Raw genomic sequence first — 13,375 nt, 5'->3', positions numbered from 1 at the left:
CATCCTTCCCAAGTTTTACACCATGCCAGAGGGCAGAGCTTATCAAGTTGTCTGTATCAGTGATTCCCAATATTGACACAAATCAACATTTGTGATTGGAACATTTCTTAAGGTGCACTGTACAGTGCTTAGCAGCATCTCCAAACTCCATTCATTAGATGCTAATAGCAGGTCCCCAGGTATCTGTCCAGATATTGATAAACATATCCTATGAGTTGCTAGAGAATCACCATTCTGTATGATTTCATATCTGATTATGTGTATTTTTCCGTGGCTAACTACTCTCTGCAACTGCTCTAATCTGTCCACTTTGGCCTCTGGATCTTTCTTAAATGTTCTTTTTAAAAAATTATTTTAATTAATTAATTATGTATACAGTGTTCTGTTTGCATGTAGGCCTGCAGGCCAGAAGAAAGCGCCAGATCTCATTACAGATGGGTGTGAGCCACCATGTGGTTGCTGGGAATTGAACTTAGCACCTCTGGAAGAATAGCCAGTGCTCTTAACCACTGAGCCACCTCTGCAGCCCAATAGCCTAGGCAAGTTCTCCTGGAGGTCTTTTTACTGCCAGTTGACTTTACCTGGGTGTCTTTCCTCAGACGATCTTTCCCTGCACACCCCACTCATCTTCATGGAGACTGTCTGTCTCCAGTTGTTGCTATGCCAGCACATCTTTCTCAAAATCCTGTTCTTTACAACCCTCAAACAGTTCTTGGAATGAAGTTGGTGCTCAATGAGCTGTTGAATGGGTGGGTACGTGAAACCACGTATTATTGAACATTCCTTTAACCTGGAACTCTTCCGTGTAAGCCTCTGAGAGAAATTCATTTATATACAAATGGAATATTTGACTTCAAGCTGTGGAGGAAAATTGATATTCTATCCTCAGTTTGAAAATTAATCTCTGAATGACACCTTTCATATTACTTCAAAATTTCATTTACCTATACACGAACAATATTTTGACAGGGGAGCATTTTTCAGCAATTTAGGCGAGCTATTAACTTCAAAGACATTTGCTTTGTCTCTTAGGCTGGCAGCATTAATCGAACCCAGATTGGAGAAATTATGGGTAACACATGAACTTTCTCAAGGAGTCTTCAATGATTAAACAATAGTTTTCCATAAAACTATACCAACATAACTTCTCCTAGCATGAATATTCGCTATTTCTTATAAGTCAACAGTCTTGGAACTATAGAGTTCTCTTTTACCAACTGAGTTTGTTCTTTGGTAATTTTACACACGTACGTAATGTGCTCTGACTACCCCTCCCCATTGTGTCCCTCTCATCACTCTCAACCCCTTTTCCTACTAGTCCCTTTTTCAGATTTGTGACTTTTGGTTTGGTTTTGTAACCCATTTGGTTTAAGCAGTGCCATGTGTGTGGCCATCCAATTGGAACCTGATGGAATAAGAGCACAACTGAAAACAACATCCACCCCCCCCTTCCATAAAAATCTGTCACGAATGAGCAGTTCTGTACTGAGGGTGTGGGTCCCTGAGTTCCCGCTCCCCGCAAACTGAACCTTTTAATATTACAGGGAAGTTCATTGTTCTTGCACAAACTTGAACTTTACTGGTGTGTGCTGCAGAAGATGCGAAGATTTAACCAAAAATGTTTCATATTCATGGATATTTAAACATCTGTTAATTTCCTTCCTTACTCATCAACCAAAATTAAAATCCATTCAGTGTTTTGCTTTGTCAAAAAAGCAGTGACATTAGCAGTCTCTTGTCACTTCTTTCAAGGCTCTGCTTAAAGCGAAGCAAACTAAAGCCTACGCCTCTGTTTTAGCTTTAAATTCCAATAAAAGCCAACCTGATAGTATTTGATTTGGGTATCTTAATAATTTATGTTTACCATCAAGATGTTTCGCATGGTACTCGCTGGGTAAGTTGAGTGCAAATCGTATCTCTCAGTTAACCAAGGTGATTTATCTGTAGCATAGAATGTCTGATACAAACCAAGCAAATTCTAGGTGACAGTTGCCTTTACCAATGGCCTTTGGCAATCTATACCACCATAGGCCTGTCTATTTTGGGGGTGTACACAGTATCTGTTATAGATTCCAAAGGTGGTCACAAATTTCCCTCTGTACACAGAGCTCCAGACACAACTCTTGCAAATATTGAATGCCTATTCTCTTTTGCATTTGAGCAAAGAAAAGTTTCCTATTTAAAAATTTCTTTGCTAACGGTCCTCATGTAGCTTCAGCTAGCCACCTTATCTCTGCAAACACAACCGAGAGGAAAGCCAGCATCATGGAACACTGGATAAGGCTGCTGTTTTGGCTCCAGCTGTTTTGTGTCTAATGAAGACCACATCTTTGAACTGAAGGAGAGTAGATTGTGAAGATCAAAACAGGAACTCGTCCTGTTCCCGTAGCAAAAAGAAACTGCATAAGCCCTGGCACTTTGATCATATTCAAGGTTGTATTTTTTTTTTTTTTTTGTCTGGCCTCTTGCTTGGTCTGCTGAAGCTGAGGACCTACTGCTGCTCCTCAGTTCAGCCACTTGTTGGGAAGGGCACCCTTCTGTGGTGTAAAACATGATCTCCTGAGCAAGGGATAGGCTTTCTTAGAAGGCAAGTCTGATGCAGGCAGGAGAGCAGAAATAGAAGACTCTAGAAGTGTAACTATGGATGGAACCAATGCCAAATGAAAGTCATTACTCTAATGACTTCAGTGGGTGTTCCAGGAACATAAAGATGAGTCAATACTAAGAAAACTGGACGTTCAATTTATATAAAACAGGACACAAATGAAAGCAATAATAATCTATATAGAGCCTAAAATGACACTGATACAATTCAACAGTCATTACTGCATCCCAACAATGGAATAAATTCCAAAAACATCATTGTGACCAAAATAACCCAGCTGTTGATGTGACTGAGTCCCAGAGAAGGGTGACATCATTACTTGTAATTGATACAATTTTTGTTCTGTCTTGTGTTGTTCAGATAGCCTTAAGACTCAAGCAAAAACTGGCTCATGTTGAAAGGCCAGTGTGATGATTGGTGACAAAATCCTAGCATTTTATGTCAGGAATGATCACTAGGGAAAACAATAGGCATCAGGATAATGGAACGAGGAAGCTCTGATGCCACCTACTAAGAAATGTAAATGTATAGAAGTGTTTTCAAGAAATGTACAACAATAGTTAAACTGGACGGAGAGACGAAGTATATTAAAGAGAAGTATGGACAACTCTGTCTTCTTTTGGGGGGAAGGAAGGTATGGGTTGTGCTGATAGGGTGTGGGCTGGAGGTCCTGAACTTCTCTAAGATTAGTGGTTTCTATTGCTGTGATGGAACACCATGACTAAATAGCAAGTTGGGAAGGATGGGGTTTATTTGGCTTAAACTTCAGCATTGCTATTCATCAGTGAAGGAAGTCAGGACAGGAACTCAAATAGGACAGGATCCTGGAGGCAGGAGCTGATACAGAGGCCATGGAGGGGAGCTGCTTCTTGGCTTGCTCAGTGCACCTTCTTGTAGAACTCAGGACCACCTGCCCAGGGATGGCACCACCCACCATGAGCTGGGCCTGCCCCCATTAATCACTAAATGAGAAAATGCCTTACAGCTGGATCTCATTAAGCCATTTCTTCAGCAGCGGCTCTTCCCTCTGATGACTCTGGCATGTGTCAAGTTGACACAGAAAACCAGTCAGTGCAGGGTATACCAGTAATAACAGCACTCATTGGGCTGAGGCAGGAGAGTTATGAATTTAAGGCCAGTTTTTACAAGATCACAAAACAACAGTTAGGGCAGGTATCTGGGGTAAGGGGTAGGAAGAGAGGGTGGGGTGCAGCGATTGTAGGCAGGGTTTTGGAACAGTGATGGTAGAATGCCTACCACAGGGCTGTGGGATGGCCCAGTCACTAGAGCGAATGCCAGTAGGAAGACCTGAATCTGATCCCCAGAACCCAAAGGCATGGCGGTCTGTGATCCCAGTGCTGGGAAAGTGGAGACAGGCAGAACCCCGGGGCTTGTCGGGAAGTCAGCCTCACCTTTTTGGTCAGTTCCAGGCCAATGAAAGATCCTGTGGTTTGAAGTAATGGACGGGGCCTGAGAAGCTACCCCCAAGGTAGGGCCTCCACAGATCCTCACCTTTCCCAAGGTATAGCCTCCACAGGTCCTCTCCCCAAGGTGTGGCCTCCACATGTATATGTGTACCCTTGCACACTCACTTGCACACCTGTGCACCTGCAGCTCACTAACACTCTGCCTACCCTCATCTCTTTGCCCCTCCCCAAGAGTACCTATCCAGGTTCAGGACTTGAGGAGAGAGCTAAGAAATGTGCTTTTTTTCAGATTTTTTTTAAAAAAAGTATTTTAACTAAATAGCTTTATTCATTGACTGTAATAAAGGCAGAACATGATGTAATAGGAAGGCAAATACAGATGAATTGAACTCTGGGTAAGCTTTGAGGGCTATGTAGTCTTCTACGTTGCTACTCTAGAAGATAGTACTCATACATATCTTAAACTCATTACTCTTGGTAATTTTTTTCGACTTTTTTACAGGCACTACCATCCTTACAGACCTGAGGACTTTAGTGCCAGCAAATCTCCATATTATAAAGGCAAACTTAATTTTTCATATTTGATAATTTCATACATGGCATATATTACATTTTTATCAATCAACCCTCTCTCCTCCAGTTTCTCCCTACTGTTTTTCTCTCCCAACTTAATCCGCTCTCTGTTTTTTAAAAACATGCTGCCTACTTAATGCTGTCTGTGTGCACACAGGTGTATGAGCCTCTCCTGGAGCTTTTCCAGGGTCTTACCCTTGAAGAAACCTCTTCCTCCCCCGAGCAGCCATCAGCTGCCAACAGCTCCTCAGTTAGGGGTGGGACTTCATGGGCGTCTCCTCCATCCAGGCAGAGATTTTGGCTGACTTGATTTGTGCCCGTCTTGTGCACACAGTCACAACTTCTGTGAGCTTGTGTGTGCAACAGTCCTGCTGTGTCCAAAAGAACAGCAGTTTCACTGGAGACATCATTAACTCTGCCTCTTCCATGCTTTCTGCCTCGGTGTTCACTAGTCGTCGTCTCTTGCCTGCCCTGACTTTATCATGATTTATACTGTTTTGCATGTTGGAGTCAGATCTGCACTTTACTCAGCCCTGCAGGGAGGTGCAGTCTCCATTTCCCTTCCCTCTCCACCCCTAAGCCCTCCTAAACCCTTTTGTATCCCCACCCCTTTATGGCTTTCTTTTCTTTAATTGTCGTTACACACACACACACACACACACACACACACACACACACACTTTCTCGCTTTCTCTCTCTCTTTCTCTCCCCTATATATAAAAACACAACTTCTGTATAAAGTTTCTTGTATGCATGTTTTCAGGGCCAATCATTCGCTATTGGGGAGCCACAGGCCACAGTTGTACGCTCTTCCCTGGGAAGGAGATTGCTCAAACTCCCAGTATTCCTCAATTGTCTTGGTTGAGGCCTGATGAGCATTCCCCCTTTTACATTAGTATGTCCATTGGTGTCATCCTTATCCAGATCATCTTTAGGAAGTCATGTTGATGGCACTTCATGCGTATAGCTTCTCTGATATTTCTAGGAGACACAATCTCACAGCAAATTTCCTATTCCTCTGGCTCTCATAATCTTCCCATTCTTTTTTCTGTAATGATCCCTGAGCCTTCCATTCAAAAGTCATATTGTAGATATATTTGTAGTTATTGGGTGCTGCAACTCCACACATTAATGGTTGCAGTTTTCTGTAATGGTTTCTGTCGGTTGCAAAGAGAAGTGTCCTTGGTGAGGGGTGAGAAATATACTTACCTGAGGCTATAATGATAAATATTTAGGATATAGTTAGGGATTATGCTGGTTTAGTAACACGGGGATTGTAGGTTCTCCTGCAAGATCTGTGACTTCCTTAGGTGGCTGGTGAGGTTTCTAGTACCAAACATGATTCCCTCTCGTTGAACAGTCTTAATGAATTAGAGAACTGTTGGTCAGTGTGGATGTATACATGCCTCTAGTGTCCCCTTAGGGCTGCTTTGCCATGCGGGTGGTTGTCCTGGGTTATAGGCATCACAACTGTGACTGGGACTGTTGGGTGCCTCCCTTCTTGGCAAGCTTGTGTGGCATCTCTGGCACCATGAAAGCTGGTCCTCAGGGAGGAGGCTTTCAAGTCGACCCAGTTCTGTTCCTCTGGGCCCTGTCTAAAGGGCATGACATTTTCAGAAATAGGGACTTAGGGAAGTCCAGTTTGGTTTGGGCTTTTCAGCTACTTCAAAAATAAAGCTTCAAGTTAAAGTTGTTTCTTTGAGTCTGATGTTTGAATTGTACTGTATTAAGGTCATGTGATTATAACAATGAAATGTAATTCTTCTTGAATCGGATTCTTTATATGTTACCTTGCTCCCAGGGACTGTTTGAGATCAATTTATAAAGTGACTCAGTGAGTCTGCTTGGTGCACTGGAAAGATGGGCCAAGTAGGCCATTTGGTAGCATTGGGTTGCGAGCATCATCCATGCTGAGGATTCTGATGGTTGGCATGGTACCTAATTCGCATGACTGAAGATTGTATACTATGGCAAAGCTGCCATTCCTATGGGTCAGCGAAACTTCATTTTCAGTTTAAAACAAGTTGTTCTTTCTATTTCTATTTTCGGAAGATTGAGAGTGGTTGGGATAAATATGAATAAGCTATAAAAATGAATGCCCAAAAATTAAACTGCAAACAGCCACATACTATTTTTCACATAACACAATTTACCTGGATTATGACATAAAGTTGGGTGATAAAATCACTCAGCACTGATATTTTTATAAAAGGACACAGGACCTTGGAACCTCCAATGTCATCCAAAGCATGTGTTTTAGAGTATTGTATTCAGGTATTACATGCTCTATTTTTGTGTCTTAGGCAACGTTTTCCTGCACCTGCGAGGACCAGTACATTGGCACATTCTGTGAAGAATTTGATGCCTGCCAGAGGAAACCCTGCCAGAATGAGGCGAGCTGTGTTGATGCAAATGAGAAGCAGGATGGAAGCAATTTCACTTGCCTTTGCCTTCCTGGTAAGGTTCACTTAGCCAGTAGCCAGCGGATGTCTCTCTGGAGAGTGTCCACACATGAATTATGGGCGGGCAAACAATACTTTGTTCAGCTGCTGGACAAAAGGTTCTCATTTGAACTTCTCAGTCTGCATATACTTAAGGACTGGAAGAAGGAAGTGCACACGGGCCAAACACACCCCTTAGCTTGCTTTCAGATGATAGGATGCAGTCTATCAGTTTTTTTTTCCTGTTCAGGAAAATGATATTCTTAGTCAAGTAGCAGACCGTATGTTTCAGAAAACAATTGCACGAGTCTTGTCTTGAGGTGGGTCACTCCTTGAGCCATTATGCCCTCCTACATTTGTATGTCTGAGTTAGCTTCTTCTCCAACCCACTCATCTGAATGCCTCTCCGTTTGAATGTTCCAGGCTACTTTAAGCTCAGGCACCCCCAAATTGAACTCAGTGGCCCCAGGTCTTCACAGGTCATCTTCCTGTCTTCCAGCCAGTCCTCTACATGTTATCCTAGGTGACCCTTACCTTCTATTTCTACACTGTTTTTACGTCCAAGTATCCTCTGTTTTACCTCCTGAAACAGTTTGGTTTTCCTTGCTGTAATATACATGCCAAAAGGGAGAGCTCAAGAGGAAGGCCTTACTTGGGGTCATGATTGCATGGTTGTTTGAGTCCTTTGTTCTTGGGCTGCGGTAGATAGACTTTGCTTTTATAGTTAATACATTTTCTTCCTTATTTAAGATACTGTGTTCTTGTTTCTGATCATATTTTATTTCTTCTACTAAAATAAAAGCTATTTCGTAGTACCATTCTCATCAATGGCTGTAAGCTGTTTTAATGTCTTGATTTTTAATAAGGCAGTTGCACGATTTTCTGAATAGCATATCTTGCCTCCCACCCCCAAATTTCCAAGGGAGATCATGTTTACATGTAGGTGTCATTGCATGTTGCTCAGAGATTAAACAGGTTTCAACATGCAAGGAATGATCTCCTTGCTTCCAGGCTCTTGATGCTTTGAGGCTCTTTGCGGAGATGTGTTGACTGCTTGAAGCTGCCCACCTGTGGGAAACTCATCCCATGGAAGCTTGCTTTGTTTAGTGGGATTTTAAAACAGCTATAGAGTAACACATACACACACTATTTAAAGTTTTGTTTTCTTTTTGAGAATTTCATATATGCATATAATGAAATAGGATTGTATCTATCTTCCATTTAGTCCCCCCCCCAACTTCCCCAGGATCTCTCTCCACATGCCCCTCTCAACTTTTCATATCCTTTCATGATTTTTAAATAAATAGTTGAGTGCGTCTGGTTTGACAGTGATGGTAGAAGAAAGAGCGGCCCTGCAGGTTGTATTAGAGCCTTTTCTAGTGGCAGGGAGGTCAGCTGTTGGGGAACTGAAGGCCTAGCAGCTTAGCTGGAGCCTCTTTGTTGTTATACAAAAGGCACTTTCATCAGGTCAGTTCCTGCATACCAAAACCTCTTATCTGATCTAGGAGTTGTCTGAAGGGACCTTTACCTAAGCAATTCTCAGACTTCCTGGTTTACCAGGTCTCTCTGGGGACTAAGTTATGTGCAGCCTGTGAACCCTTTTAGGGAAAAGCGGCTCCAGAAACATCAGATAGCATCTCTGACTTGTCCAAAGCCCAGGTGCCATCACTCTGAATTCATGGCAGATACAATGGCTCTGTGAAATCTCTCACTACTCCAGTTGGTGCTGCCCATGTGTGCGCACATGCGGGACCATCCACACGGGAGCAGGGACCTGCCAGTGGCCAGACCCTCCATGAAGAGAATAGTTCTCCCTCTCCAGCCACTACCAACTGCCAACAGCTCCATCATTCAGGGAGTGTCCTCGCCCATCTGTGCAGAATTCTGCCTCGCTGGGTTTTATGCAGGCTTTGTACAGTCAGCCAGATTATTTTTCTTTTTGATTCATGGGCAATCTAGAGATTATGAATATAGTGGATTAGAATTTGACTTGATTCAGCAACAAACTCTTGTCTTTGTTTGGTTTTCATTGGGTTTTTAAAACAATGTCTTGTAAGCAAATCATGACTTACAGAAAAGTCATGTACACTTCTGAATAATGTAGGATGAGCTCTGGCTCATTGTTAAGATTTGTATTACAAGGAAGATGTTATTACCAAGTGGAGTAGCTATTTCTCTTGAAACTGGCAATATTTCAGAAAGAAGATTATCCAAGACCTCAAATGCTGCAGGAGACTCTAACAGGAGGTCCTGAATTTGAAAGGAATTAAATCAGGCTTTGTCTAAATTCTTTGTAATCTCCCATTGCCTGGTCCCCATGTGGGCCTTCTGATTTGAACTGATAAAATTAGCTCTCTTTGGGTCTTGAGCCTGCCTGGATTTGGGGAGGAACACACATGACTCTCCTTCATGTCAAGCCCGGTCTTTGGTAACACACAGGAAATATATGACTAAAATAAAATTTAACTGTTTGAGCCAGGATTATTTTATTAAAGCCTTCTAACATCAATAATATAATTTTTCCTCAAAGGAGCCATTTCTTTTCCCTTTTCTGAAAAGAATAGCTGTGATGCGAATTCACAACCGCCACTGCCAAAATTTTATTAGTATTTTGCAGAGGATTTCCATAATGCCTCCAAGCGCCACATTCTTCTGACTAATCGCTGATTTTAGACTATTTTTAAGAACTCATCATTGCTGAGGCACGTGTAGCCACATTGGTGACCAGAGGGTCAGTGCCTGTGGGGTTGGTCCCAGCATCTACTGTGAGTCCTCACGCACAGTCCAAGTGTGTAAGTGGACTGTGGCACTGTGCTTACAGGTGGGCTGTTTTGGTGTTTTAGGCTCGAGGGGATTCAGACCATTCCTCTATTTGTGTGAAATCTGGAGACTGAAGGACACATTCGAGATTCCAGGGTAGATGGGAAAAACAGATGCAGCTCCATCACTCTCTGCCCGTCTCTGAGCTGGAGAGCTTCTCTCAGCATACCAGTGACTCTTAAGTTTTTCATTCACTCTGTGCATGATAGAAGGTACTTGTGGTTCTTGTCAGTACGAATGCATCACCCCCAGGGGCATTGTCTCTTCTCAGAACCAGAGATGGCACCAGCTAGAAGCTGACTTTTCTGATTTACTGGTTATGTGACCCACCCCCAACCTTCCTTAAAGCCCTGGCAGGTTTCTTTATCTTTAAAATAAAGGATGAGTCAAAGGTCATTTATTCATTCATTCATTCAATAATTATTTATCAAATGCTTATTACATGCCAGGTTTTCTCTGAGTTGTGTGAATACAAGTGCTCGAGTCCTTGTACACACAGAGGTCACAGTTTAGAGGTGGAGATGGCTAAACCACATGCATGCATGTGTGTACTGTGGTGTCTGTATGTATGCATACATGTATATTTGTGCATGTGTGTACGTGTATGTGGTTAACAGAAAGAAACAGGGTGTGAGGGGGTTAATGGAGAGGTAAAGCAAAGAGACAGGGTAAGGTATGTCTACCACAGGGAATGCCTTTCTGCGATTGTGATAAGAGACCCCAATGAAATGAGCTTGTGGACAGTGTAAATATCAGTGGGAAGAAAATGTTAGGTTTACTCATAGGCTATGGCTTCAGTGTCTGTGTTCTCAAAGCCGTTACGTTGAAATGGAACCACCAAGAAGATGGTATTGGAAGGTGAACCTTGGAGGTGATGGGTCACAGGTATGAAACACTCATGAGTAGAGTTGCTGTTCTTATAGAAGAGGCCCCTGCCTTCCTTTCTGCCATGTGAGGACAATAGAAAGCATCTTTTATGAAGAGGACCTGGACTAGATACCAAATCTGCTGGTACCTTGTTTTTTTTTAGCCTCTAGCTCTACCAGCACGATGCTGTTGGCGTTTACCGGTTCCCCAGAGTCAGACACATTGCTTGAGCAGCCTGAGTGGACTAAGACAGCACAAAAGGCCCCAAGTAGGAACTTGCATGGAGTGTACATGAAGCAGGAGTGGAGAGCATGAGAGAGTCAGACAGAATGCGCCAGCTCACAGGGACAGGCAAGGATCTTATCCCAAAGATGATGGAAGCCTTTCTTGGCCAACTGCAGGGGGCTATGTGATGCCACTCTTGGAAAGATCAGTCTGGAACTGAGGAAAGAATGAACACCAGAAGGTACCCTAAGAAGATGGCAAGGAGACTATTGGCCATCCAGGCAGCTTGTCTGGGCCATGAACACAGCTGGCCTGCTACCTGTAGACCTGGTGAGAGGCTTTGCCTGAAAATTATTTGAGGGTAGTGCTGACGATACTTTCTGGCAAGTTAAATAGAAAATATGATTGCAGTGAGAAATTATAGATGCCTTCAATTTTTAAATGGTATCAGCTTATTGAGTGAGATACCATTCATATACTATTGAAATATATAATAGAGGTTGTTTTTTAAAGTATGTTCAGGATTGGGTAATGTTGGGGACCAGCCTCGACAAATATGTTACTTGACAGGGTAGGTGCATAGGGATCCAAAAAGTAAGTAAAGAATACAAAGACGTCAGTAAAAATAATAAAACAGAAACATAGGATAGTATTGGGAAGAAGTTCCAGTGAACACTGAAATCACCCACTTTTATATACTTCCATACACTTTTATACCCAATACAAAAGGGGGGGGGGGAGGCAACAAAAGACTTCTTTAACATGATACAAAGGAGAACTCAATTAATTGCTTCAACACTTTGAGACATCAAGTCATTAGCATTCTGTTGTTTAGGCAGTGAACCCACAACTAGACCAAGTATCTTTAAGGCAGCCACTCCCCAGATAACCTCCTAATACAAAAGAAGGAGCAGAATTATGCCTGCATATCCTGACCATTTGTCAGGGTGGAGTGGATCTACCTGTATGGGCCACCTTAATGTCAAAAGAACCAAGTAACCACATCCTGGGTCAGGGTGTGTAGCCCTGGTTGTTGTTAACAATTTTTTTTAGCAACTTTTAAACTCTCTGACCATTAGACAAGGTAAAACTAGGTTCACATTTTTGGGCTTCCACAGGCTAATTATCATTACAATAAATTTTAGGACGTTTCATCACCTCAAAATAGGCATTCATCAACTGATTTAACTACTCCCCCAACCTCTAGCCTTAGGCAACTTTCTCCCTCATAGATTTGCCTACTCTAGACATCTCTTATAAATTCAGTTATATGATAGCTATTGTTTATAAGCAGCTTTTTCCATTGAGTACAATGCTTCCATGGCTCATCCACGACATAACGCCCCAGTCAATTTCTCCTGAGTAGACACACCATGTTTTGGTCATCCACTCCTGCCCTTATGGCTGCAGGCTATTGTGGAAAATACTTCTGTGTTCTTTCCAAGTCTTTCTGCACCATCTCATCTTTCATTTTGGTTCCTTTCCTCTTCTCTACTGTGTCCCATGCCCCTCTTCATCTTTCCTGCTGCTTATCTGCTAGGCTCCCAGTTCTCTGTCTGAAACCTGCCCCCTTACACTGTTAAGAATGCTGCAAACCATCCTGCTTCTCTATGTTCAGCTTCTCTCATCCTATCTTCCTCTACTTTCTCTTGATCTCTAATTCCCTGTCTTCGTCCTTTCTCCTCCCCTCTCTCCTGTCACTGGTACACATTGATCCACTTGGTGATTTCCTAAATGAAATCACCTGCTTGCTCACATCACAGGTCAACCATCAGTGCTATCTCCTTCGTCTTCACTCTGTCCGCAGTGCGCATCTCTCTGGAAGCATTTTTGTGTAGTTTGCAGAGCTGTTTTGCTTCTGTTCTCCTGAGTTCTCACAAGATCTCCCCCCCCCCTTTTGTTTTAGCCATTCTCCTGGGCCTTTGCTAGCAGTTTCTCATTTGGAGCTGTCACCACAAGGATGACTTCCAGACCCCCCTTCCAGTCTGGCCTCTCACCTCGGCTCTGGCAGCATTATTGGACTTGGCATTGATTCATCTGCTCGCGGCTGCCACCGCTGTCTCCCTCATTGCTCAGGCTGGATGCTGGACCTTGATGGTTCTGCCTTTCTATCATTTATCCCTGGACACTCACCAATTCACCTTATTTACAATGATTCCCTATCTGACTCTTTCTTCTTTTTCCACCACTATGGCCATGATTCAAGCTGCTGTCATCTGCTGCCTGAGCAATGGGGAGAAGCCTCTGCCTCCCTGCATTCCATCTTGCTTTGTTCGCTATTGCTGGTGATACTTGGGAAGCCCAGGCCTGGGGCTGAAGAGATGCCCTAAACTGAGAAGGGCAGACCCAGGGCCCAGGTGATGTTGTTTTCATGACCTTGGGGAAATAAAGCTTTGTTTGCACTATGTCTCTATCTA

General features: G+C 43.0%; 1 protein-coding gene across 1 annotated transcript in view; it reads left to right on the top strand.

Annotated features, from left to right (window-relative positions):
• Nucleotides 1–13,375, top strand: part of Dner (delta/notch like EGF repeat containing) — a 301,330-nt gene that overhangs the window by 189,725 nt on the left and 98,230 nt on the right. The window contains exon 6 of the mRNA XM_041650981.1: nt 6,909–7,062. Coding sequence (XP_041506915.1) covers nt 6,909–7,062 — 154 coding nt within the window. The remainder of the gene's footprint in view (nt 1–6,908; nt 7,063–13,375) is intronic.

The sequence above is a fragment of the Microtus oregoni genome, unplaced genomic scaffold (assembly GCF_018167655.1).
Source record: "Microtus oregoni isolate MIOR12 unplaced genomic scaffold, Mior012 000004F_ref0000308, whole genome shotgun sequence".
In the NCBI taxonomy this organism is placed as follows: Eukaryota; Metazoa; Chordata; class Mammalia; order Rodentia; family Cricetidae; genus Microtus; species Microtus oregoni.
The sequence above is the reverse complement of the archived record's forward strand: the minus strand, read 5'-3'. Positions and strand labels throughout refer to the sequence as shown.